The sequence below is a fragment of the Hyaena hyaena genome, unplaced genomic scaffold (assembly GCF_003009895.1).
Source record: "Hyaena hyaena isolate Hyena2069 unplaced genomic scaffold, ASM300989v1 scaffold_809, whole genome shotgun sequence".
NCBI classification, from domain to species: Eukaryota; Metazoa; Chordata; class Mammalia; order Carnivora; family Hyaenidae; genus Hyaena; species Hyaena hyaena.
This window is the reverse complement of record NW_024081442.1, coordinates 570,328-596,976: the sequence shown is the minus strand read 5'-3', so window position 1 is coordinate 596,976 and position 26,649 is coordinate 570,328. Positions and strand designations below refer to the sequence as shown.

The 26,649-nt window shown below is 34.9% G+C and overlaps 1 protein-coding gene across 1 annotated transcript in view; it reads left to right on the top strand.

Moving 5' to 3' along the window:
- Positions 1-26,649, top strand: part of CSMD3 (CUB and Sushi multiple domains 3) — a gene marked incomplete at its 5' end in the record, with an annotated part of 448,395 nt that overhangs the window by 255,410 nt on the left and 166,336 nt on the right. Inside the window, 3 exons of the mRNA XM_039219338.1 lie at positions 11,759-11,872; positions 12,369-12,464; positions 14,033-14,236. Coding sequence (XP_039075269.1) covers positions 11,759-11,872; positions 12,369-12,464; positions 14,033-14,236 — 414 coding nt within the window. The remainder of the gene's footprint in view (positions 1-11,758; positions 11,873-12,368; positions 12,465-14,032; positions 14,237-26,649) is intronic.

The following is a 26,649-nucleotide window of genomic DNA, read 5'->3' as shown; positions in this document are numbered from 1 at the left end:
TTGTCAGTATTTATCAATATCAAAGGTATCAATTATCTAGAATATCCATTTGTAAGTTTCTCAGCAACAGTACAGTATATTGCACATAGTAAATAATAACTTCCTTAATAACGGTAAGAGTTTTTGGAATGAAACTGTGGGAAAATATTAGATGCTTTTGATAATGATGACAAAAATACCTTTGCCAAAAATCAGTGCTAAGGACAAGAGTGATGGCAAAGATGTTAAGACAGCAACAGTGAGATAAGTTGCTTTATTTGCACTTAGAAGATTTATATCAATAACTCCTTTATCGTCCAGTATCTTTATATGTACTCTCTGAGGAAGGTTTAAAGCCTAAGAGGATATTTATATTACCAGATGATTTGGACTAAATGAATGATAAGGTATTTTCCAAAATTGATATTCTGTTCTTCTTATTTGTTTCCACTCTTAAGATGACTATTTTATAGTTGAATGTCACATTTGACAGACTGAAAAATTAGTGATGAATTTCATTTATTTATAGAATTGTATTTTGATTTTAAATTTTATAAATAAGAGTCTAAAATGGTCAAAGGGTGTGTGTATGTGTGTGTGTGTGTAATATTGTGTATATAAAACACCTGCTGGACAATATGATTTACAGATTAATCTTTATAACAAGCCTAGGGAGTGGGTGTTATTTTGTGGATCAGAAAAAATATTCAGAAAGGTTGACTAGCTTGGTGAAGGTCACACTACACTAAGTGGCAAAGCTGGTCAAATCCAGATGGACAGAACTGCAAATCCTAGGCTCTGTATGACCAACATTTTATTTTGTAAACGATTATGAGAACAAACCTTACTCAGCAGACATTGCTACTCTTTTTCTTGATACAAAAAAGGTAGTTTTATTAAGGCATGAGAACAGGACCCATGGGCAGAAAGAGCTACCCCTGCTACTTTTTGGAATTCTAAAATCTACCCCTAAAAATGGCTGAGAGTCTACAGGACATATAACACCTTGCTTATTGAGAGCACAGTATTATATAAACTATATGAATATATTTTCAAGATAACATGAATTAATTTATTTGGTCATTTAAGACAATGCATTTATAAATATACTATAAAAGTCTTCTCCACCTTTCTCAACAAAATAGCCCCAAAAATTTCATGTTCAGAATCTTTATCGTGGATGTTGTCAGGGTTTGCTCCAGTAAGATTTCCTCAATAACTTTAAAGGCTGTTTATTCACTAGTAGATTCCAGATTGCTGTGCTGTATAGAATAATACTTAGCAGACCAGGCTCAAAATGGATTCATATTCCATGAACTCAAATCTTAGCTTTTCTCCTTGCTAGTTTTGTCATTTTTGATAGTTGTATTAAGTTATTTAAATAAGTTTCAGTTTTTCCATATTTAAAATGGAGATGATGGTGCCTCCTTCTAAGGTTAGTTTAAGGATCAGTCTGGGTAAGGGGCGGCTGGGTGGCTTAGTTGGTTGTCCGACTTTCGCTTAGGTCATGATCTCGCGGTTCATGGGTTCGAGCCCTGCGTCGGGCTCTGTGCTGACTGCCAGCTCAGAGCCTGGAGCCTGTTTCAGTCTGTGACTCCCTCTCTCTCTGACCCACCCCTGCTCACGCTGTCTCTCTCTCTCTCTCCTAGAAATAAATAAAATATTAAAAAAAAAAAAAAGGATCAGTCTGGGTAATATGTATAAAGAGCTTTGCACAGATTGTTACATATAGTAAGGGTTCAATGAATGATAACCAGTTATTACTATACCTTTATTGATTTGGCAAATAAATGAATATACAATATACTACATTTTCTAAGTTTCCAGCAGCAGCAAATTCTCTTTCTCTAATTGGACATTTCAAATGGAATCTGGTCCAGGGGCTCCTGGGTGGCTCAGTCAGTTAAGCATCCTACTTCAGCTTAGGTCATGATCTCATGGTTGTGAGTGCAAGCCCAATCTAGGGCTCTGTGCTAACAGCTCTCAGAGCCTGGAACCTGCTTCAGATTCTGTGTCTCCCTCTCTCTCTTCCTCTACCCCTTTTGTGCTCTGTCTCTGTCTCAAAAATAAATAAATGTAAAAAACATTTTTTTTAAATGGAATCTGGTCCAGGAAAATAAACTTCAGAACATAGTAGCATTATATCTACGTTAAGACTAATTAATCTTGGAATTCCTTCTGTTGTGAAAAAGTACAAGCATGACTTCCAACATGGTAAGGCTAGATCCCAACTTAGAGAGGTAACTAGTGATTTCTTTTTTACTTTTTTCTTTTTTTTTTTTTTGTGGGGGGGTGAACTGAGAAACTCTTTTAAATGTTGCCCTACAATGAACCCCTCCATCTGTCATCCTAAAATAGATGTAAATTTTGCCAATTAAAGAACTCTTAAGCAGTGGAACTTTGAGATTTGAGGAGTTTGGGACGCTGAGCCTGCAGAAAAGGCATGGCATGCGTAGGAGGCAGTGTGCAGAGTGTAAAGAATCCAGTGAAAGCACGAATTTGAATCTAGGCTTGATGCTGAAGTTTATGTGAAAGTCCCATAAATAAAACAGAGAAACAAATCTGCTCTGATTGAAACAGGATGTCACAAGATCAGGAACTGTGTCCACAGAGCAGCCCGCTCACCCCCAGAGGTCTTCTCCACAGAAAATTTTCTGCTCGCTGTAGCTCCAGTTAACTCTCAACAAAAACTAGGTGACAGGAGAATTTTGATCAGTTGAGTTTTATCCTACTTGAGTCTCCCTGCCTTCAAAAGAACCATATTTTTCCCATAAGTATATGACATCAATCAAAGGAATGCATGGATCTTGTTTGGATCTTGACTTAATCAAAACAAGTATAAGAAATACTTTTCTGGAAGGAAAAAGATCAGGAAATGGGATCAAGAAATGGTTATTCAGTGATAGAAATTATTGTTAGTTTTATTACAAATGGCAATCATGTAGTTATTTTTTTTAAGTCTTCATCTGTTGGAAGTAAATATGGAAGTCTCTATGGAAAAGGGGTATGATTTGGGGAGCTGCTTGAGAGTGCTGAACAGTAGAGGATACAGGAGGGATGGGAGAGAATAAATGAGACAAATTGGCAAACGTTCATAAGGGTTGAAACTGGGTGGATGGGTTCATGAGGGTTTATTCTAGTATTCTCTCTAGCTTGTGTATGTTTGGAAATTTCCATAATAAAAAAAAATCCACTAACTTATGTTATAGTCCACATGAGAATCTGTTCCTGACCTGAATCTGTCTGGCCTATTTGGGATTTGGCAGACATATTCCGCCAAGTCTGTAGGAAAATATCTGAGGAGTGATTAAAGACAAACACTCATCCAAATTGAAATTGAGTTAAAAATAAAAGTTCTAATAAAATATTGTAACACTTTAAACTTCTAATTTTGCTTCCTTGATTCAATTCTTTTAAACATGCAATAGAATTGCTTATTGTGTTTTCTTGATTTCATTGCTTTTTGAACACCAAATTAATTTTCAGCTATTGGGAAATGTTACAACTGCCAAATTGCAGATAAGCTGTTGGCTTGCAGTTGATATTTGTTCCTGGGACAATTAAAGAAAGCAACTCTACTTGCTACAAAAGGGTTGTTTATAATGTCTGTATGTTTAAAATAAGTCATATAGACAGTCTGTAATTTTGGTGGTAAGCAAAAAGTCCTAGTATATACAGAAAACCAGCTTTAAAGAACCCTGAAGGCAAATATTATGGATTTAGTCAGTACACCTAGTTTATAAATTGACACAAGTATCACACAGGAAGGAAATTGCTAACAGGAAAAAAAAAATAGGATCCTGTTTACTGTTATGAATTCAAAGCAGGACAAGATACCTGGAACTACTTCATTCCTGGATAATTAGATACAGTGGTCAGAGCCATGATTCTCGTTTTTAAATAGCATCTTTTCCTAATTATTACAAAATAGCAATAACAAGATTTTGGCCTGCCTGTTCTCAGAGCCAGAACGCTCTCATGATACTCTGTGAGCTGCTAACCTAGCACTTGTAGGTTATTTGCTCTAGGGCAAGACTAGTCCCAGCATCGTGGTGGAGGCGAGCTTCCCTGTGATTTTAATAACCTTTGGATAATTAGTATATGATTCACATAACTGACTCACCTTAACTAAGATGCTGCATTAGTATAAAGCACCTCATTGTAAGTTAATCGGTTACTCGTGTTCTACTAAAAGAATAATTATAAGACTTTGGAATCTAACTGATACGTAGAAAATATAAAAGTTTCCAAAATACTAATGAAATTGTCAATTGTTATTTTATCAATTAATACAACTTCTACTCAAACTTTTCCAGTCCAAGATGACACTTGGAAAATAAGTAGCACACTAATTTGATCTGAGGCTGGTTTTCATTTGTTTGTTTGTTTATTCTGAGAGAGAGAGAATGCGAACTGGGGAGGAACAAAGACACACACACAGAATCCAAGGAAGCCTCCAGGTTCTGAGCTGTCAGCATAGAGCACAATGCAGGGCTCAAACTCACAAACTGCAATTTCATGACCTGAGCTGAAGTCTGATGGTTAACTGACTAAGCTGCCCAGGCACCCCTTGGAGCTGGTTTTTAAAGTCCTGCTTTTTGGTGCTTTTGAATAAATTGTTATAATATTTAATTTTATACACACACACGTATATTTCATAAAACTGAAGTTTTAATTGGCTACTTGTAATCATATTTAAATGAGAATGCTTTTAAAATCATGAGGTATCCAAGTGGAATAATATCCCCAAAAGCAACCTTGGTGTTTTTATAAGTACTTTCAGAGTCAGAACATATAGAGAACAATGAGTTCTGTATATGTTACTAATTTAAAAAGGAAGCATTTGGCATACATGGATATTTCTACAATATTGTCTTGAAATATTCATACTGAGATGAAAGCACGAGGATAAAGCTAGCCAAACTTTTTGATATCTTATGTCACCAACAATAGTTTTTTATGCTTTCGCATAATCAACTACAGTTCTAAACACATCTTTGATTTGAATCTTATTCTGTTCTGTTGGTAGAGTGAGTGCACATGTGTGTTTTCTTTGCCATGTTCATGAATAAAATGCAAGCTGAAGAAAATGGGGGTGATTTCTTTACAATTTTTAACAGCAATAACTAGCTGAGTGCCTAATACAATCAAAATGAACCCTAGAATACAAAAGAATGTGTGGATTTTGAAAAAGGGTAATAGGCATGTTGAGAATCATGCTGACATTGAATAGGAATTTACAGTATTATTTTTTCCTTTTTCTGCCCAAACTCCCCTGTGCGGAACTACTTTTGTGATAGTGTTTTAATGCCTTTGCAACAGAGGGACATAAGATAAAGGGAGCAAAGTAAAAAAAAAGTAGAGTGCTCTATCACCTTGCTCCTCTTCTTAGTCCATGTAGAATGCTGCTAATTACACTTTCATATTCCATCCAAGAGGAGAGAATGTAAAATCAAGTACATAGAGAAGTACCTAGCCATTTTGGAATCATAAGACAAATGAACCTTGATTAAAATGCATGGAATGTTTCTCTAACCCAACCAGCTCTAGCATTTATTTTAAATACTCATGTACGGAAAGCAAAGTATGAGAAAAAAATATGCTATCTAACCTGAAAGGTCAATTAAATTTTTCCTATCATGAATTTTCAGATTGAATTAGTAGCAATTAAATTTACAAAGCAGAGATACTTATAGTAGTAATGAATACTTACTATTGTGTTTGAAGTACTTCTTCAAAGTGTTTTACCAGTATCAATTTATGCCATAATTCACATCAATCATATGAGGTTAGGTTACTTTATTATATCCTTTTACAGATGAGGAAATTGAGGCATGGAAGAACGAAGTAACTTCTCTATGAGGCTCATACTAATTCGATCCTAAAGTCTGATTCCAGAATGTGATCTTAACTTCATTTGATAGTTTTTTTAATGTTTTTTTAAAATTATTTATAAGAGAGAGAGACAGTTTGAACAGGGGACAGTCAGAGAGAGAGGGAGACAAGGAATCCAAAACAGGCTGCACGTTCTGAGCTAGCCGGCAGCACAAGAGCCCCACGCGGGACTTGAACCCACAAACCGTGAAATCATGACCTGAGCCACCCAGGCGCCCCCTTTTGATAGGTGTAATTTACCCTTTATTAGGGCATTCCGGAATTGTAGGTTTGTAATTTTAAAACCTTAGTCCTTCTAAAATCTGCTCAGTTGCAGAAACTGACAGTCTTTAAATTGCTTTATCCATTCTCTCACAAAGAAATCTTGTTGTCTTAGTACGTTGGCACATAATGAATAAGGTACCATCCATCTGAACTACTGATGCCCAAGAAGAAACCACTTCCCTGTCTTCCTCCCTTCCTCCACCAAATTCGATCCCTTTTACCTCAAAACAAGTTTGAATAAGACCTGAATTTACCACAGACTCTTAGACATTTTAATTTTCCTGTTTACCACCTTCCACAGTAATGGTTAGATCATTTCCTTTAGCCATGGCCCATCTGCGTCTGAGGGTAGTTTTTTTTCCTTTTTAAACTACTACGACTTTGGAAAACTCTGTGAATTATTCCTTCCTGACAGAAAAACAAAATCGACAAACGGAAAATTAAAACCCTTCTGTATTTGCATACATTCAATATTTATTTTTAATTCAATAACTCCAATCCTAGTCACTGAATAACATCAATCTTGTCTATGTTTGTTTTATTATCCTCATTTAAAGTTAATTGCTAAATCAGTGAGCCTCTGTCCAATGAACTAGCCGGTTATTTTGATGGCACAAGAACTAAGTGTAACTTAAAAAAATTCTGACTAGCTTAGTTAGCTGTGGAACATCAGCAACAGTTGAAAATAGAGAACTATTTATTTATATCCTAAACAAATGCTCTCCCCTCTGGGCACTAAACCACATAGTGTGTGATGTCCCACCTCAGGTGTCCACTGTACTTTCCTCCACAAAGATACTTTCCAAGAGACTGGTGGTTTGCAATGTGCATTCTAACAATTTAGCCGTATTAATGGTTGGGAGGTTTTTTTCAGTTTTGGCTTTGGTTTGGTGTTGGTTTGTTTCTGTTTTTGTTTTGTTTTGTCATGTTTTTCCTCAGCAGTTTCTTTATGCCGTGCCAGATACCCTCTCATCATTTATTGACTTATCATTTGGAATAGCTAAATTAAGCAGAATGGGTAAAGTCTCATGAGTTAAACGAATGTGACTAAAGGAGAAATGATAGAAAAGAGGTGGGACAGAATAGAAAACAAATGTGCTCTGGAACTTTGTTAAATGAACAAACTTTTTCAGTAAATAGAACCTTGCCTCTCTGTCTTGGTCGGATTAATAACCCTGTAAAAATTAGATGTCTAACAAACCTTGCTTTACCTACAAAAAACATAGATAAACACAATGTCATGCCTTATTTTGAGTTTATTTGATCATGTGGAAGCAAAGGAACTAAGACAAAATTTTAAAGTTTGGGTAAATATCCTACCTTTCTGATCTAAATTAGAGGTTTTCTCTATCTAAGTGATTTAAGCAGACCATTTAAGTGGCTTTTAAAGAATCTAAATTATAGATTTTAAAAAATGCAGCCTAGGATACCTTCTAAATATTGCCCATTAGAAGTTGGTAGAGGAGTTGCCTTTAAAAGTGGATTAAATGATTAGCATGGCAATGATCTGCATTGAAAGATGTGTCCAACATGTCCTGTTGTCGGGTTACAATTGATTTAATTGGCTAACTTAACATCTTTCTACAGGTGGGTAGAGGTCAGCTGCAACCTGAATGACTTCAGATATAGTTAATGGGGTCTAAGAGCAGGACTCTCTCTGGACTGCTCAGCTTTCTGATTCTAGCTCAGTTTTGATACATCATAGAACAGAATCTACATACTAGTTAGATTAATAAACTGTATTCTAGAATAAAATATATGGAAAATAAGAGGCTCAGAAGTAGTTTCGGACATAATAGATTATTTGCATAGGCTGATTTGAAGGGTTATTTTAGGTGGTATTTTCTACCATATTAGGCTTCCCTTTTCTTCCTTTTCCTAGCTTACAATAATATATGTGTAACATTAGAAAATAGATTTTAATAAATAAATTAAAATACTATTTTCAAGATCTATTATGCTTAAGAAAGAAAGAAAAATTCCCTGGAAGTAGTGTTTCTCTTAAGAAACAACTTAGTGTTTATAGTCTACTTTAATAGCCTAAGAGCAAAGTGCTTTTGATTGTCCACATGCAGATCTCCCGAGTAAAGGAAAGAAGCATGGAGCTGAGATGCAGAGAATTCTGTATCTCTGTTGGAAATTGAGAAAAGAGAAGATAGAGGGCTCGCTAATCATTCCAGAGGCATAATCAGTCCAAACTTTGGGAGTTAACTGTAGTCCTAGAAATCAAAAGATGGTCCAGTCATTAAGTTGAGGTGTCTAGGTCAATGTTAAAGGGTTTTTTGCTTTGTTTTTGAGGAGAACATAACTGTGACTCCCATGCAAATACAAAATAAACATGTATCAATTTTTTTCTTGTACCAAAAATTTTATTTAACTCAAGAATTAATGAATATTTTGTTAAAATACTACAGTGGTTCAACAGAGAATTCAATAACCAAATATAGATCGGTGGATAGATGGGTAGATATATATATGGAATGATGAAATGAATTTAAGGATAGATACAGAAGATGTGTGTCCACTGAACAATAATCCATCGCATATACCACAGCCCCCAAACCACAAGTGTCCCAGAAGATATGCTAAAAAACATCTTACCTACCTAAAACCAACATCCAGGTATCTTTGGATCCATCTTAAAGTCTTTCACAATTTTTTCCTACAACAGTCTCCACCATGCCAAAGGTGCAGTTGGCCATTCAGAACATTTTAGAAGCAGAAGACCTGCTGTCTTGAATGTAAGAATATTAAATAAAGGCATTTGTGGACAGAATCGGAAAGCAAACAATAGGTTTACCATTTAACTCTTAAAATTTCTGGCTAAGATTTGGTTCAGGCTTGGAGTATAATTTAGTGAGACAATATTCAACCTGGTAATGTGTAGGAAATCAAATCACTATGCAAATGTTCTTGATATTTCATACTACAAAAAACTTATTCAAAATGTACTTTATTATTTTTCATGTAGTAGTTTAGTATGCTCTCAGGGTAACTTTTTCCCTAATAAAAGCTATTTTTACTTTAAGATTTCCATTCACTATGTTAATACAGAGTTAAATAGCAAGTAAAGAGTAGCAGCTGGGTGCCTGGATGGCTCAGTCAGTTAAGCATATGACTCTTGATTTCGGCTCAGGTTATGATCTTACCATGACAGGGAAGAGCCTGCTTGGAATTCTCTCTGTCCCTCTCTCTCCCTCTCCCCTGCTTGTGTGTGCTCTTTTTCTCTCTCTCTCTCTCAAAATAAATAAACTTTAAAAAATGAGTAGTAGCTTATTACTATATAGTACTTCATAAAGCAAGACTCAACACTCACTCCTTCATCCTATATACTCCTCGATTCTCCCCACTGGTACCTCAGAGTTAGCACAACAAATTATAGTCACGAGTTACTAAGAACACTCCAAGGGCATACCATACAAGTTTCATTACTTAAAATGATGTAAATATACCATGTTAATGCCTATATTGTTAAGTTACATTTTTCACTCTCTCACCCTCTCTCTCTGCCCATCCCCTGCTCATGCTCTCTTTCTAACTCAAAATAAATTTAAAAAAAAATTTTTAAGTTACACTTTTCAACATTCCTGTTCATAAGTGACACAAAAGTCTGCTCAAGGTGTAGAGAAATAACAGTTGTGAACAAGAGGAAAACATGATTCCCCACCCCCACCTTCCTCCTTAGAAAAAGCTCTTGGATGACTCTGGTTTTTTGTTTTGTTTGTTTGGTTTGGTTTTTATTTTTGAGCGGGAGGTCTGTTATTTTGTTTGTTTTTTGTTTTGTTTCGTTTTGGTTTTTTTTTAGATATTGTTTGTAATGTGCTTGGGAACTGGGCATGTTTTCTGAAGAAATATTTGAAATATTCAAGCAGAAGGATTTAGGGGATGTTGAGTTTTAAAGTGTTTTTCTGATGTCTTTCCAACAAGATATAAAGAAAGAATAGTTTGTGTACCAAGAGCCGTGTTGCACAGTGTTCTTAGCAAAGCTCCGATAATTAGGCTAACGTGATTTGGGGGAGAAAGGGGTCACTTGGGTAAGCAATGGCGACATCTGCATTATAATAGAAGCTTTCAAAGACACATCTGAAAACAGATCAAGCACCAATCTAAACAAATACAAAAACAGAAAACAAACTTTCTTTATATTTTTTGGAATGTTTTTGAAATAGTTTGGGATTTGGTAGACCAATATATGGATCTTTTAAAAAGGTCTGGACTGAAATTTCATATGACTTGTAAACTCTTAAATCACTTGACTACATGTATCTGATTGGATAGAAATATAAATTTGTTTTCAAGACTTTGAAGCAATGTTTTCAGGAGGATTATTTATGAAATGCAGCACATCAATATTCGGGAGTTGTTCAGAGCAAAAACTCTATATCTGTATTCATTTTCCTTTTACCCACAAAGAACTGGACTGAGATCACCAGCTTATTTCAGCAGGCCAAAAAAAAAGAAAAAAAAAAAGTATAGCTTTGTTTACAGTATTATGTGTATGTGTTCATAGGCAAAACTCAGCATGTTTCAGATGAACTAGCCTGTCTTCATAAGACCACAAAAGGATGGCCGTAATCTTGATTTAACATGTAAATGATAATGAACCTTTAAAATATGTTATTCATGCAATATAGTTTAATTACACTAATGTGATTTTGAGTTTATAAAAATTATCTTGCTTTAACATTATTAAACTTTGAAGAAGTCACTCTTTTAAACCCATAGTTTTTCTACTCAATAACATGTTTTGAGGATAACTTTTATTATCTATTTCATTTTTTAAAAAACATAAAACATAAGCTTATTTCTGCTCTGAAACAAGTTCTTTCTATTTTTTAAAGTTATAGTTTGGCTCATTTCTATAATTAAAGTTAGGGTATAATAAAAGGAAAAGTACAAAATAAGGAGACATTTATAAATATTTATTAACAAATACTTCAGATCTGTACTTACCATGAAAAAGCAATCATTTTGTAAAATTTTATATCTCAATTGTTGAGAAATTATAAATATTACTTATTTATTTTGGCAGAATTATAACAATAATGTGCTTAGGAATCATTTTTAAGTTAGAATGTGAACTAAACAGTGTACCTGAAAAGAATCTTGCTGATATTTTTCCAGTGAAACTATTACTCGGAATGGAACAGCATTTTCAAAGCAATCTAAAAAAAAAATTCCCCTAAATTAAAACATTATCTTATATAAAAGAGGAGAAAAAAATTAGAAAAAGGGAAGAGAGTCACAAAGTGAAAGAACCAAACTACCAATGGGAAATTTTTAAAAAAAAAAGAGTTATTATAAAGTATTTATCACCAACCTTATGATTTCTGATCTCAAAATAAACGCTATACCCATTTAATTTATTTTAAACATAGTATCTTAAAAATTTTATTGCTTTTAGGTCACGGTCATTACCTTTATGACCGGAAATACATGTGTCAGGCATATCAACCAATTGGCATCTACCCTCTTTTAAAGGTAGAAAAAAAGATGAGTATTATATTGTAATACTTTGTTCTCTCTCTCCTCCTCTTTCTATTTTTTTTGTTTTTTGTTTTTTGTTTTCGTTTATGGATGGTTGGTGATTTGTTTGCTTCTCCTGGTTCCTGTTGATCAGTGGTGTTTGGCCAGTTTGTATTTTTCCAGACATCACTCCACGATGTTGTTGAGGTGTATGATGGGCCAACTCAGCAATCTTCTCTGTTATCTTCCCTCTCAGGATCCCATTCAGGTATCCTTTAATAGAACTGCCATGCATCAGTTATTGATTAAAGACTGACTTTGATTGGTTTTGTAGTGAAAGTTGAGATTTATGTCATCCATATTAGAAATAAACTAAAAATAGAATCTCTTTTTATTGAAAAAAAAGTAGAAACACAGTAGTAACTCGAACGCTTGAGAAAAATATAACCAACTATTTTGGGGCATTGTAATCAAGTAAATATAATATTTAGTTACTTAGTATGTGGTGTTAAATGTAATATAAAATATTAAAGGATTATTTTTTAAATGCGACAATATGTATCAAAATGTAATTAAAGCCTCTGTAAAAAGGTTGTGATTGAAGCTGAACCCAAAGAGAATATATTGTCAGAGATAGGATAATATTGAAGTAATTTGATAGAACATAGATTGACATTTTCAAAAGACAGTGTAAATTAATATAATATGTTAGGTTTACTGAATGAAATTATTTATGATATCTTAGTGTTTGTTTTGTTGAGTAGGAGAATCACTTCCACTGAGTTCAGGTAATCAGATCACAATTCGATTTACTTCAGTTGGACCAATAACAGCTAAGGGATTTCACTTTGTTTATCAAGGTAAGTGACCCTGTAGCCTAGAAACACACTAAGGAATGATATCAGTTTCCTCATTTTATGTTCAGAGTTTATTGAATGATGAGCTCCTCATACCATATAGGAGAGATCAAAGCTGTGTTTTGTTTTGTTCTGTTTTGTTCTGTTCTAAGTTTGGCCCTGTTCCTTCCCTTCTCACTAGAGCATTGTTACTTTGACTAAGGTCGAATGTGACCTATTGCTTACATCATCATTTTCAAGTATGATTTTCCTTCCTTCCAACATATTGTTTTGAAACATCTATTTTGTTTTCCTGACAACTCTGCACGCTCTACATATCCTATTTTCCCCATAGTCTAGCATTCTAAATTTAAAATGTGCAAAATTTTGTGCTGAATGTACTTAGACATGCAGGGAAATCATTATTTCATTCTAAAATTTTAATTTCTCATTCTCTCAGGAGATTTCAAACTTTCTTCATGGCTATTAAATATTTTTGTACAATTGTAAGTTTATTTACACAGTTTTTTTTCTTGCCTTGTATAGACAAGGCTTTATATTACCATTAAAATAAATGAAGACCTATAATTTCAAATATTTTAATTATTTATGATCATGTAGTAGTTTGAACTTTATTCCTAAAACATTTATAAACATTTGTTATTTGATATTTTTATTAACTCCTTTGTCCCATTTATAATGTTAGCTATAATATTATACTGTTTCATTTTTCATAGTATTCCTTCATTAAACACTATGTGATATTATGAATTTTAAAAGGCACTATTACAAGTCACATAAGAGGAATCAATCTATTTGGAATGCATCATATCAGTTTTGGGGCAGTTGTCAAACTCCTTAATCCCATCTGTATGTGTTTTAAAAAGAAAAAACATCCTGTTATCATTCTATTTTACTAAAACAAAAAAAAAGTCACAATCGAGGACACATCTATAAAGTCTAAAAACAATTTCAAATTTGATATTGTATGATTATTAAAATTAAAACTTCTATTGTTGTTAATCTGTCTGACTTCTACTCTACTTAGCCTTGAACATAGTTACTGTCTTCATCAATAACAAACATATTTTGAACAACTAAGTTTGTGAACATGCTGTGAAATAAGTTAAATGTTGTGTTTTCTTTTTTAAATCAATGAAACTACTGAAAAGTAAATTGTGATGTTACCTCATGTGACCTGCCACATATTGTTTGAACTTGGTATCCCAGGTTAAAAAGCAAAAAATATTATCTTTAAATTATCATCCAATAAATTGAAATATCTTACTCAAATTACTTTGTTATATTAATAAGAGTTTGCTAAAACAAAAAAAAAATTTAAAACCTTACTTGATGTTTAAAGAATCAAAAGAAAAATGGTTTTTAAATTAAAAATCTTGATGACAATAGCAGTATTCATTTTAACTTGTATTTTATTCTGTATGACTATCAAAACTTTAGAAATGTATTCAAGTTGTTAATTTGAGTGCTGGTAAAAAGTGAAGATTTTTTTTGAGATTTGTTTAGTTACATTTTGAAATCTGTACTTCTCTACTGAATATGAAATTACAATAAAAATTATTTGTACACAGCTGTTCCTAGAACAAGTTCCACACAATGCAGTTCTGTGCCTGAACCAAGATTTGGAAGAAGGATTGGCAATGAATTTGCAGTTGGTTCATTGGTTCTTTTTGAATGTAATCCAGGATATATCCTCCATGGATCCATCGCAATTAGGTGTGATACAGTTCCCAATTCTTTGGCCCAGTGGAATGATTCCTTACCTACCTGTATTGGTAAGTGTATAAATTTGAATGCTCTGTGGTTGTACATATTTTATTTAAAACTTTTTTAATGTTTATTTATTTTTGAGAGAGAGAGCATGAGCAGGGGAATGGCAGAGAGAGAAGGAGACACAGAATCTGAAGCAGGCAGGCTCTGCTGAATAGTGTCCTCATTTATTGATTTAGATGGATGAAGACATATGTGCATATTGCCAATAACACAAAATTTAATGCTAGTGATATGGGCTGTTTAAATAAATATCTCTAAAATATTATACAGAGTTTCCTGTGTCAATATGTAAAGAATTTACGTATCACTTAAAGATCTCAGAAGCTGATTTTTGGCCATATTCTACTTTGGCATCAAAAGAATTACAAAATATGCATTAGAACACAGATCTATTTTTTCTTTTATCTATTAGTTATATATATGTATAAAAAATAAAATAAGCATTTTTTTTCAGTCTCTCACAAGTCTAAGTGGTAATACTTTGAATGAGTAGAATACATAGGGCTAGCCAGGTCTTAATGTTTCAAACTTTATTTTTGCAATACACTATCTAATTTAAATTGGTAAACAGAATATATAATTTCTACCTTGATGGGCTCTTAACCCTGTTATATGAAACATATTAAAATATTCTCTAAGCCATAATACATTTAGAATTTTATATTATTTTAGGATCATTACAATGACTTTTGGTCCTTGTAGAGTTCCATAGATATGAAAAAGTAGGTTAGGAAGTTTATTTGTTTTCTGTCCCAAAAGCTTATCTGGAAATTATTTTCTTTGGCTACATAGTATTACATTAAAAGAAGAATGGTAATGCTTAATCACGGGTTAAGAAATAGTTCTCATGAGTTGAATTCTTTCTTATTAATATTGATATGTGATCTAGAAAATAAGAGGAAAATTTTTTATTAGATAAGCACAATTTTGTTTTTATTTTAGTAATCTCAGTTCCAATTGTTCACAGAAGGTGACATGGTGTATATATGCACACATATAACATATACACTTATAAACATGTAAAATATATTTTGGTAACACATCTTGTGATACCTGAAAATGAAACTACATGTATCTAGTTTTATTTATTTTTATTTTATTTTTTTTTTAATTCAGGTTGGTCAACCCAGTGATTCATCTCATACATATGCCACCCAGTGCTCATCCCAAAAAGTGCCCTCCTTAATGCCCATCACCCAATTAACCCATACCCCTACCCACTTTCCCTCCAGTACCCTTCAGTCTGTTCTGTATATTTAAGAGTCTCTTATGGTTTTCCTCCATGTTTGTTTTATCTTATTTTTCCTTTCCGTTCCCTATGTTCCTCTGTTGTGTTTCCCAAATTTCACATATGAGTGAAATCATATGATATTTGTCTTTCTCTGCCTTACTTATTTAGCTTGACATAATACCCTCTAGTTCTATCCATATTGTTGCAAGTGGCAACATGTCATTCTTTTTCATTGCCAAATAGTATTCCATTGTATATATATACCACTTCTTCTTTATCCATTCATCAGTCGATGAATTAGGGCTCCTTCCATAACTGGGCTATTGTTGACAGCACTGCCATAAATCTTGGAGTACTTGTGCCCTCTTCAAATCATTATTTTTGTATCCTTTGGTTGAGCACCTCATAGTGCAATTGCTGGGTCATAGGGTAGTTCTGTCTCTAATTTTTTTAAAATTTATTTTTGAGATAGAGATAGAGACAGCATGAGCAGGGGAGGGTCAGAGAGAGAGGGAGACACAGAATCTGAAACAGGCTCCAGGCTCTAAACTATTCCTCAGCACAGAGCCCAAGGCGGCACTTGAACCCACGAACTGTGAGTTCATGACCTGAGCCAAAGTTGGACGCTTAACCGACTGAGCCACCCAGGTGCCCCTCTGTCTTTAATTTTTTGAGGAACCTACATACTGTTTTCCATAGTGGCTGCACCAGTTTGCATTCTCACCATCAATGCAAGAGTGTTTCCCTTTCCCAGAATCCTCGCCTGTATGTACTGTTTTCTGAATTGTTAATTTTAGCCATTCTGACAGGTGTGAGGTAGTATGTTGTTGTGGTTTTGATTTGTATTTCCCTGATGATGAGTGATTTTGAGAATCTTTTCATGTGTCTGTTGACCATCTGGATGTCTTTGGAAAAATGTCTATTCATTTCTTCTGCCCATTTCTTCACTGGATTATTGTTTTTCGTTTGTTGAGTTTGGTAAAATATTTATATATTTTAGATACTAGCCCTCTTATCCAATATGTCATTTGGAAATATCTTCTCCCATTTCGTCAGTTGCTTTTTCCTTTTGTTGACTGTTTCCTTTGCAGTGCAGAAGCTTTTTATCTCGAAGAGGTCCCAATAGTTCATGTTTGCTTTTATTTCCCTTGGCCTCCAGAGACGTGTCAAGTAAGAAATAGCTGCAGCTGAGGTCAAAGAGCTTGCTGCCTGTTTTCTCATGTAGGATTTTAATGGTTTCCTGTCTCACATTTAGGTCTTTCATCCATTTTGAATTTATTTTTGTGTATGGTATAAAAAGTGGTCCAGTTTCATTCTTCTGCATGTTGCTGTCCAGTTTTCACAGCACCATTTGCTAATATGATTACCAATTCCTTAATGCTTTTTATTTGCCAGGTTTCATACTGAGTAGTTTAAATACCTATTCAATTTAATCCCCAGAGCAAACCAATTGAGAAGTTACTTTCAGAATTTACAATGGAATAGATTGAGTCTTATGTAGAATAGTTATTTTAATTTTTTTATGTTTATTTTGAGTGGGAGACAGAGAGACAGGGAAAGAGTAGACAGGAAGAGGGCAGAAAGGTGGGAGAGAGAAAATCTCAGGCAGGCTCTGTGCTGTGAATGTTGAGCCCAATCCCATGGGAAGTGTGAGATCATGACTGAGACAAAACCATGAGCCCAATGCTTCCTTGACTGAGCCACCCAGGCACCCTCCACCAAAATATCTATTTATGGGGCGCCTGGGTGGCTTAGTCGGTAAGCGTCCGACTTTCGCTTAGGTCATGATCTCGCGGTTCTTGGGTTCTAGCCCCGCGTCGGGCTCTGTGCTGACTGCCAGCTCAGAGCCTGGAGCCTGTTTCAGAGTCTGTGTCTCCCTCTCTCTCTGACCCTCCCCTGCTCACGCTGTCTCTCTCTCTCTCCTAGAAATAAATAAAAAAATATTTTAAAAAAATCTATGTACGTACGTATGTATGTATGTATGTACATATGTATGTATTTCTGAGAGAGAGAGAGACAGCGTGAGCAGGGGAGGGTCAGAGAGAGAGGGAGACACAGAATCTGAAGCAGGCACCTCAGCACTGAGATGTGGTGAGTTACTATACGATCCTGGAAATTTTACACAATTTCTCATTCTCGATAGCCATATCAATGAAGCAGGAAACTAAGAGAATTTCCTCATAGGTTTATTGTGATTATTAAATGATTTGGCATAGTTCTTGGAACCTGGTGAGCATTGAATAATTAAGTTGTTTTTTGTTGTTGCCAAATCCAAGTCTTCCATTACAGAATCAGAAGAGAAGACTTTAATTCTAAAGGTATTGGTTCTTGAATATAGAGTTTATATGCAGTTCTGACAAAAGGCTTAATATCATTGATTTCCATTTGTTGATATGTTGTTATAATAGCACTTTAAAGTTAATACATATAAAAATTATCTTTCAAGATTTTTGCATCATATGGACTCATATCATCCTTTTCAATTCTAAGAAGTTACAGTCCCTTGAATGGAACATTTTTTTTTTTTTGCACTTAACATTTTTAAGAAAGACATTGGATGAAATATAATGACAATTTTCTTGGGGAATAATAATTATTACTTATTAAAATGTGCTTTTTGGGAGTTTGAAATATCTTTCCACCAATTGACACATTTAAGATTAAATGGTTGAAAAGGAACAAACAAAACAATAGGCATATGTTCATGATTTGGTTTGTTCTCGTTGTTTGCAAGGGTATAAAATTAAAATAAAGTTAAAATTTAAACAGTGATTACTACAAATCTAATTGTCCTAAGTGTATATGTTTAACAAAGATTTGCATTCAGACTTTTATTCTGATTTTGAAAAGTAAAAAAACTTCATTATTCAAAGACAATTATGTTAACCACAAAATTATGAAAGTGAGATAGGGTTAGAAAAAGAAAGATATAAAAAGATATTTAAAAAGGAGTAAGACAAGGGGTTCCTGGGGAGGGGGGTGGTCAGTGGTTAAGCCATCCAACTTTGGCTCTAGTTTTGATCTTGCAGTATGTGAGTTTGAGCCCGTCATTGGGCTCTCCACTGTCAGCACAGAGCCTGCTTTGGATCCTCGGCCCCCTTCTCTCTCTCTGCTTTTCCCCTTCTTGTGTGTTTTCTCTTTCAAAAATAAATAAACATTTTAAAAAAGGAGTAAAACAAGAAAAATGAAAGAACATTTTAGGTATAAGAAAGGGAAATGAGAGAAAAATAATATATAGTAGGATAGAGAGAAAGAGCTCTAAACCATAAACATAAATCATTTTTGTTTAAAACAGAAGAAAATGGGGCACAGGTGTGGCTCAGTTGGTTAAGTGACTTCAGCTCAGGTTATGATCTCAAAGTTCATGAGTTTAAGCCCCACATAGGGCTATGTGTTGGTAGCTCAGAGCATGGAGCCTCCTTCGGATCCTGTCCCTCTGTCTCTCTCTGCCCCTCCCCTGCTCACACACTCTCTCTCTCAAAAATAAGTGAAAATTAAATACATACATAAATAAATAAAACAGAAGAAAACCCCTATTCTATATGATTATTATAAAGCTTTTTTAAAAATATTAATGAAAGCAGATGTTAGTTTATTTTTGTTTGTTTCAAGTTTTTATTTAAATTCCAGTCAGTTAACATATAATGTAATATTGGGTTTCAGGAGTATTACAAAGCTTTTTCATATGTCACGTGTATCACTCAGTTGGTTAATCCCAATGTTTTTGCCATCAGAAATAAAAATCCATGTAAATAGAAGGAAGAGGATACTATTCAACTGTGGTCATTTCAGCAAGGATAGGAGCTCCTACCAGGCATTAAAGTCTATCAAAGACTTTCAGATCAGACCCTAGTCCATGGTTTACATTCATCTTCAGGAGTAAATATTAGTAAACTGTCCCCAAGCTGTCTGAATTCAGCCTCACTTCCTACTTTGAGAGCAAAAGATGAAGTAGTCAGGAGCCATTACAGTCTCTCTGTCAGAAATCCACCTATCTGATGTAGGTCCCTGGCCTCTTTGAGAAATCTGTCACTGTGTCTTTGGAGAGTCTGAACATAGAACAGACTACCTTTGATCTTGAATTGGTTTCAAAGTGTATACCTAGTGATAGAAAATTGAATAAGACAACTTGTTTTCTGCAAGGTCACATGAAAAGGACATATTACCTGATATCATTTGAGAAATAATGTACACCCTATAGAACAAGTGAAATCCAGAAAATTGAATATATAACAGAATATATATATATAACATAAGGACATATGGCACCTGTGTGAGACTAGAAATAGAAAGGGGCTGATTCTTAATGACACTTGGATGATAACTCAGTTTATCTTCTACCATTTGGTCCAACTGCTCACCTATAAATGAAAATGTACTTCTTTTTTTTTAACTTTTTAAAAATGTTTATTTATTTATTTTGAGAGACAGAGCATGAGCAGGAGAGGGGTAGAAAGGGAGAAGAGAGAGAATTCCAAGAAGGATCCACACTGTCAGCACAGAGCCTAACATGGGGCTTGAACTCGTGAACCGTGAGGTCACGACCTGAGCCGAACTCTAGTTGGAAGCTCAACCAAATGAGCCACTCAAGCACCCCATTTGTATTTCTATTTTTAACTGTAAATATTTTTAGCTTCAAAATGTTCAGAATACAAACAATTATTTCTTAAAGTACTAAGAAAAGTTTTGATGTCTTAAATATTCAAATATGAGTCAAACACACAGTTATCTTAGGTTAATATCGAAGTATTATTTTTAATTTAGCTAATTTTCAATATTTCTTTATGCATAAAATATTAACTGCCTCAAGGCCTTTAAACTTTCTATTTTTTTCTGCCTGGAATATGTATCCCCAAGATATTTTTTAGGCTTACTACACCATTTCATTCAACCTGATAATCTTCCTCGGACAACCTATATTAAATAATTTTCTGCCACCATTCTCTATTTATTCTATATCTTTATCCTGCTTTTCTTTAATGACAATCACCTATCTATTATACGAAGTTTTTTGTTTTGTTTTGTTTTTCTTTTTCTTTTTTTTTAATTTTTTTAATGTTTTCTTTATTTTTGAGAGAGAGACAAAGACAGCATGAGCAGGGGAGGGTCAGAGAGAGAGGGAGACACAGAACCTGAAGACAGGCTCTAGGCTCTGAGCTACCTATCAGCACAGAGCCTGACACGGGGCTTGAATCCACGAACTGTGAGATCATGACCTGAGCCAAAGTCAGATGCTTAACCGACTGAGCCACCCAGGCGCCCCTGTTTTGTTTTGTTTTTCATTCCTTAATCTTTTTTGCCCTTCTCTCCCTTGACAATATATTATTTTTATGTTCCATCAAAAGAGGACCTAATAGGTGTTCAGTAAACATTTGCTCAATTAACGGATTTTAACAATTAACTGTGATAATTTCCTGAATCCTTGCAGAGGTCTAACAACTCTCCAATTTCCCATGTCCAGGGCCCATGTATTTTTTATTTCAGATTTTTACCAGATGGTGATGCTCTTGCTCACTTTGCTTAGCTTAGACTTCACAGGCTATGGGAAGTTTAACACTCTTCTGATTATCTTTCTGTAGGAAAGAGACATAGGTAAGCCACAAACTGTAGATTTATATATTATATGGGTAATTTTATTATGAGAGAAAACAAATTCTCTATTTATACTTTACAGTTTAAATATAGTCTTTAACGGTCTATTTACAGGATTTTATGATTATATTTTCTCTACTATTCAAGTGGATGCTCAGTTAACAGCTTAAGCCAAGTGAGCATCCTTCTACATTCCTAATGATTTTCATCTCAATTGTATTATTTCAGTGTCACGGTTCTTACTACTGTTATCACCACTTCCATTTCTTTCTATTATAGTAAAACACAGTAAAATGTTCAGTAATTTTGCAAAAACCGACATAACTGAAATTAAACTGTTGATTGGAAAGCAGCCCCATCAGTGAATTGTGCTTATAGTTAATGATCAAATACTAAGGTAGAGGATCCACAAATTTACATAACCACTATATAAAGGATATTTAGTAATCTCACACAAATTTGTCATATCAAGTCATTCTTGGGCAAATTATAATGAAGTACAATGATATTTTGATAAGTGCCTGGGACTTGGAATAAATGTAAAACTGAAAGTTATCCTGAAGACTGAGTTTTTATCTTCCAAATATGACCTTGTTACACTTCAGATTTCTTAAAATCATCAGTCTCCTAAATATCCAAGTTCCCATTCCTCTGAGACTCTGTGATTCAAATAACCCCCTGCAGCCACTAATAGCTCTGAAAATATATGGCTTTAGGCATAAGTACTTTTGTTAGTGGGAGGTCTCTTTTGAAAAGCCCTGAACCTGCCTTGTACTACCCTTAGACACAAAGTCTTTAATTAGCTGCTTATCCCATCACCTTTTATCTGCTGTTGTATTTTTTCCCCCTGAAGACCTATAGAAATCTCGAAAAAAACTACTTTTACTTGTACTAGCTCGATGGCAACACCTGTTTATACTGTCTTTTCTTAGAGCAACAGAGAAATAGATGAAGAAATAAATACAGGGTCAGAACCCATATTCATTGATTCATGTTCATGTATTCATCCATCCATTCATTCCTAAAACAGTAATTCAGAATAATAATAAATAACAATTAGCATTTGTAAGAAGCACTATTAAGCATGTTTAAAATATTTATTTATTTATTTATTTATTTATTTATTTATTTATTTATTGAGAGTGTGTACAAGGAAGGCGCAGAAAGAATAAGGGAGAAAGAATCGCAAGCAGGCTCCACACTGTTAGCACAGAGCGCTGTGAGGGGCTCAAACTCACCAACCACGAGATTATGACCTGAGCCAAAATCAAGAGTTGTACAGACTACCTGACTGAGCCACCCAGGAGCCCCTAAGCATTTTATTTTTTAGTAATGATAACAACACCAGGAGGTAGACAATATTATTATTTATCTTTTATAGAGAGTTAAACCTCTATGGTTTAGAGATAAAAGCAGAATTAGGATAAAAGGAGATCCCAGGATGCTGTCTAAAGCCTGTTCTTTTAATCCATATGTTATATTGTGTAATATTAATCAGTAGGGAAATTTATAGTATATCTTTTTAAAGTAGAAAACAAGGGGCGCCTGGGTGGCTTAGTCGGTTAAGCGGTTAAGCGGTTAAGCGCCCGACTTTCGCTTAGGTCATGATCTCGTGGTTCGTGGGTTCGAGCCCCGCGTCGTGCTCTGTGCTGACAGCCAGCTCAGAGCCTGGAGCCTATTTCAGAGTCTATGTCTCCCTCTCTCTCTGACCCTCTCCTGCTCACGCTGTCTCTCTCTCTCTCTCTCTCTCCTAGAAATAAATTTTAAAAAATTAAAAAAAAATAAAGTACAAAACAAATGTTGGGGTATGTAACATACATGGGAATTGAAACTTTATAAAATATTATGTATGTAGTAATGCATTTGGGGGGAAACTTCTGTAGTATTTTTTTTTATTGTTATGTGAAAATTCATACTGTTATATGTGGCTTACTTAGGAAAATACTGGGAGAAACGAATAATGCAAAAATGGTAAAGAGAAACCTGTAACCACAATATATACACAGATATACAACCAGTCAATCAATGATTTATTCAACAAGCATTTAGTGAGTGCTTACTAAGTATCAGTCTCTATTTCTACTTGGAATAAGAAGTTGTGCCTGGAGTTTACATTTTAGTAGAAGGTGACAGAGCAACACATCAGTAAATGTGTACTCTTCTTTCAGACTGTGCTAAGTACTGTGGGGAAAAGTAAAGAAGGGGCTAGAGGTCAGAAGAAAACAGCCAGGGCATGCTGCTGTCTTATATCCAAATGAGATGAATGGAGGGGGTTTATAAAAGTCTGGGAGGTAAACGAGTGTATAGACCATGAGGGAGAAACAGATCTTGACATGTTCAAACCACAGTGAAAATCTGAGGTGTCTGGACCAGAGTGAATGATGGCAAGCATGATAGAAGAAGAGTTTTGTGGAGACAACGCAGAGGCCAAATCATATAGAGCCTTAAAGGCTGTGGGGAGTTTGACATTTCTGAATGCAGTGAGGGAATTCATTGAGCTAGGGAATGATGTGGTCTTAGACATGGCTACGTAAAGAGGGGTGGAGTAGAAGAAAAAAAGACTGAATAGAAGGCTATTGTAATAGTGGAAAGGAAAAGTAATGCTAATTTCAATAGGAAGGTCATGGTCAGTGATGAAAATGGGTAAGCTTCATATATGTTATATATATATATTTTTTAAATAGAGCTGAGAAAGTTTACTGACAGATTGAATGTAGGCGTAAATGTGAACTGGAATATATGAAAGAGAAATTAAAATGAATGAGTCCTAGAATTTTGGCCCAGAACAAGGTAAATGGTAGTGACATTTACTGAGGTGGATAATGGTATAGATGGAGGAAAATTTCAAAAGTGTTGTTTTAGACATATTAGTTTTGAGATGATTATTAGGCATATTATTTCAGGATTCTGAGCAAAAGTCAGAATTAGAGGTAAACATTCTGTGGCCATACTGTATAGATGCATGGAAATAGATGCCCTTATTGGGAGGTGATGGTTAGAAAGAAAAGAGAAGATGGCATAGGTCACAGAGTGTTTTAGCATTTAAAGGATCAGAGAAAGAGGGTGAGCTACTCAGAAAGAAAGAAAGAGAGAGAGAAAGAAAAAGAAGGAAAGAAGGAAGGAAGGAAGGAAGGAAGGAAGGAAGGAAGGAAGGAAGGAAGATTATGAGTGTAACCAGTGGTATAGACAAAAGCAGGACAATGCAGTGTCCCAATGGTCAAGCAAAGAAAGGCTCAAGGTAGATGAAGTGATTAACAGGAAGAGATAATTATTCATAGATTTAGTAAAACATAAATTAAGAATTGAATATCGGGGCACCTGGGTGGCTTAGTCAGTTAAGTGTCCGACTTTCACTTAGGTCATGATCTCGCAGTTCGTGGGTTCAAGCCCCGCGTCGGGCTCTGTGCTGACTGTCAGCTCAGAGCTGTTTCAGTCTGTGACTCCCTCTCTCTCTGACCCTCCCCTGCTCACGCTGTCTCTCTCTCTCCTAGAAATAAATTAAAAAAAAAAAACATTAAAAAAAAAAAAGAATTGAATATCACATGGCAACAAGAATATTATGGTGACTTTGACATAGTCATTTCAATAGAGTAAAGACAAAAACCTGATGAAATGGATGGAGGACAGACAGGAAAGTGAAGAAGAGAGGCCTTATCACTGTAGCAACTGGGAAGGAAACCTCAGAATGAAAAGGATAGATGAGTTAGAATCTTGGCACCACAGTGAGCAGAGTGCCAGACAAAAAGTTGATATAAAAAGATTGTGAAAACAAAATATGAGCTATCTATGATAGAACTGTATAGGAAAGAACTTGGTGCTATAGAAAACTGTGGGGCACTTAACAGAAAAGGGAGTCAGCCAAGAGGTAAAGAGGTACTGTCAGCATTGAATGACCATGGATGGTAGTGTTAGCTTTGTGGGAGAAAGACATAGCAACTCACAGCATTAAGAGGGCATATCAGTTTAGTACGCTAAACTAGAATGGGGGTTTGGGATGCTGAAATACTGGGAAATCATGGGAACATATTAGCCTGGAGAGACTTTGATCAGTGAAATTACATGAGCCAATTTTAGTCTTAAAAAAGATCATTTTAGGGGCGCCTGGATGACTCAGTCGATTAAGCATCCAACTTCAGCTCAAGTCATGATGTCATACTCTTTGAGTTCAAGCTCCGTGTTAGGCTCTGTGCTGACAGCTCAGAGACTGAAACCTGCTTCAGATTCTGTGTCTCCCTCTCTCTCTCTGCCCCTCCCCCATTCACACTCTATCTCTATCAAAAATGAATATAGGTTAAAAAGCGTTTAAAAAGATCATTTTCACAATAACATGGAGAAATAGTACATGGAAAATATACCCACCATGAGTAATGTAGTAACCTAGAAAAACATGCAAGTGAAGTAGGACAGTGACAATGGAGAGGAAGAGCATCTGCATTTGCTTTCTTCTTTTTTTTTAAATTTAATATTTATTTTGGTGGGACAGAAAGAGTACAAGCAGGGGAGGGGCAGAGAGACAGAGAGATACAGAGACTAAGGCAGGCTCCAGACTCTGAGCTATCAGCACAGAGCCCTACGCCCTACATGGGACTCAAAACACATGAAGTACAGGATTATGACCTGGGCCAAAGTTGGACGCTTAACTGGCTAAGCCACCCAGGTGCCCCTGTATCTGCTTTTAACTCAGAATCAGCACTTCATTGATCTGATTTTGGGATGGGATGAAGCTCTATTCTATAATTCTTCTCCTGGCACGTTAATTCTCAAGTCATCTAAGATTGTTGATTTTCTTTTTCAAGGAGCTAAATCTGTTCTGACCAACTCAACCTGAATTAATACATAACCCAGTAACACAAATTTATAGAGAAATACAACAAAATGACTTTTTTTAAAGATATATGCTTACACAATTAAAAGCGTTTGTAGCTCTTTTGAACAATTGCCCTAGGTTTTTGCATTAGGCTTTGGAAGTGGCAGAAAACTTATTAACTTAAAAAAAAATTATGAAAGACATATCCTGATACCATACTGCTATACCCAGACTACAACAAATACCCAAAGATCATAGTGCCAGTGGCATCTAAAATAACAATAGTTGTGAAGGCAATAGTAAAATGAAATACAGTTTATCGACCTCTCACTATGTTCCAAGCAATGTGGTAGCTTCTCTGTATACATTATCCTATCTATATATTTTTCATAAAAGCCCTTCTTAAACAATTGCATTATAATTTCACAGACAAGGTATCTGAGTTTCAGAGAGTTAAATATGTCCAGCATACACATATTTAAAATTGTAAGTTATGTCACACCAGAACCAAGCTGACGGTACTAGGGGTGTGAGAATTTTCCTTTTAAGATGAATACTTTTAAAATGTGATAGAGGCCTTTATTGACCTCATAGCAGATCTACGTACTTACTCTTTCTTGTAGTGCTGTACTCGCAATTACCAGACTGGTACCATATCAAGCTCTTCTACTCAAGAGTATGGACTCTGGAGCCAAATTATCAGTGTTCAAATCGCACCTTCACCTATTACTAACTCTGTAATCTTGGGCAAGTTATTTACTCACTAGTGACTCTATTTCCTGTAA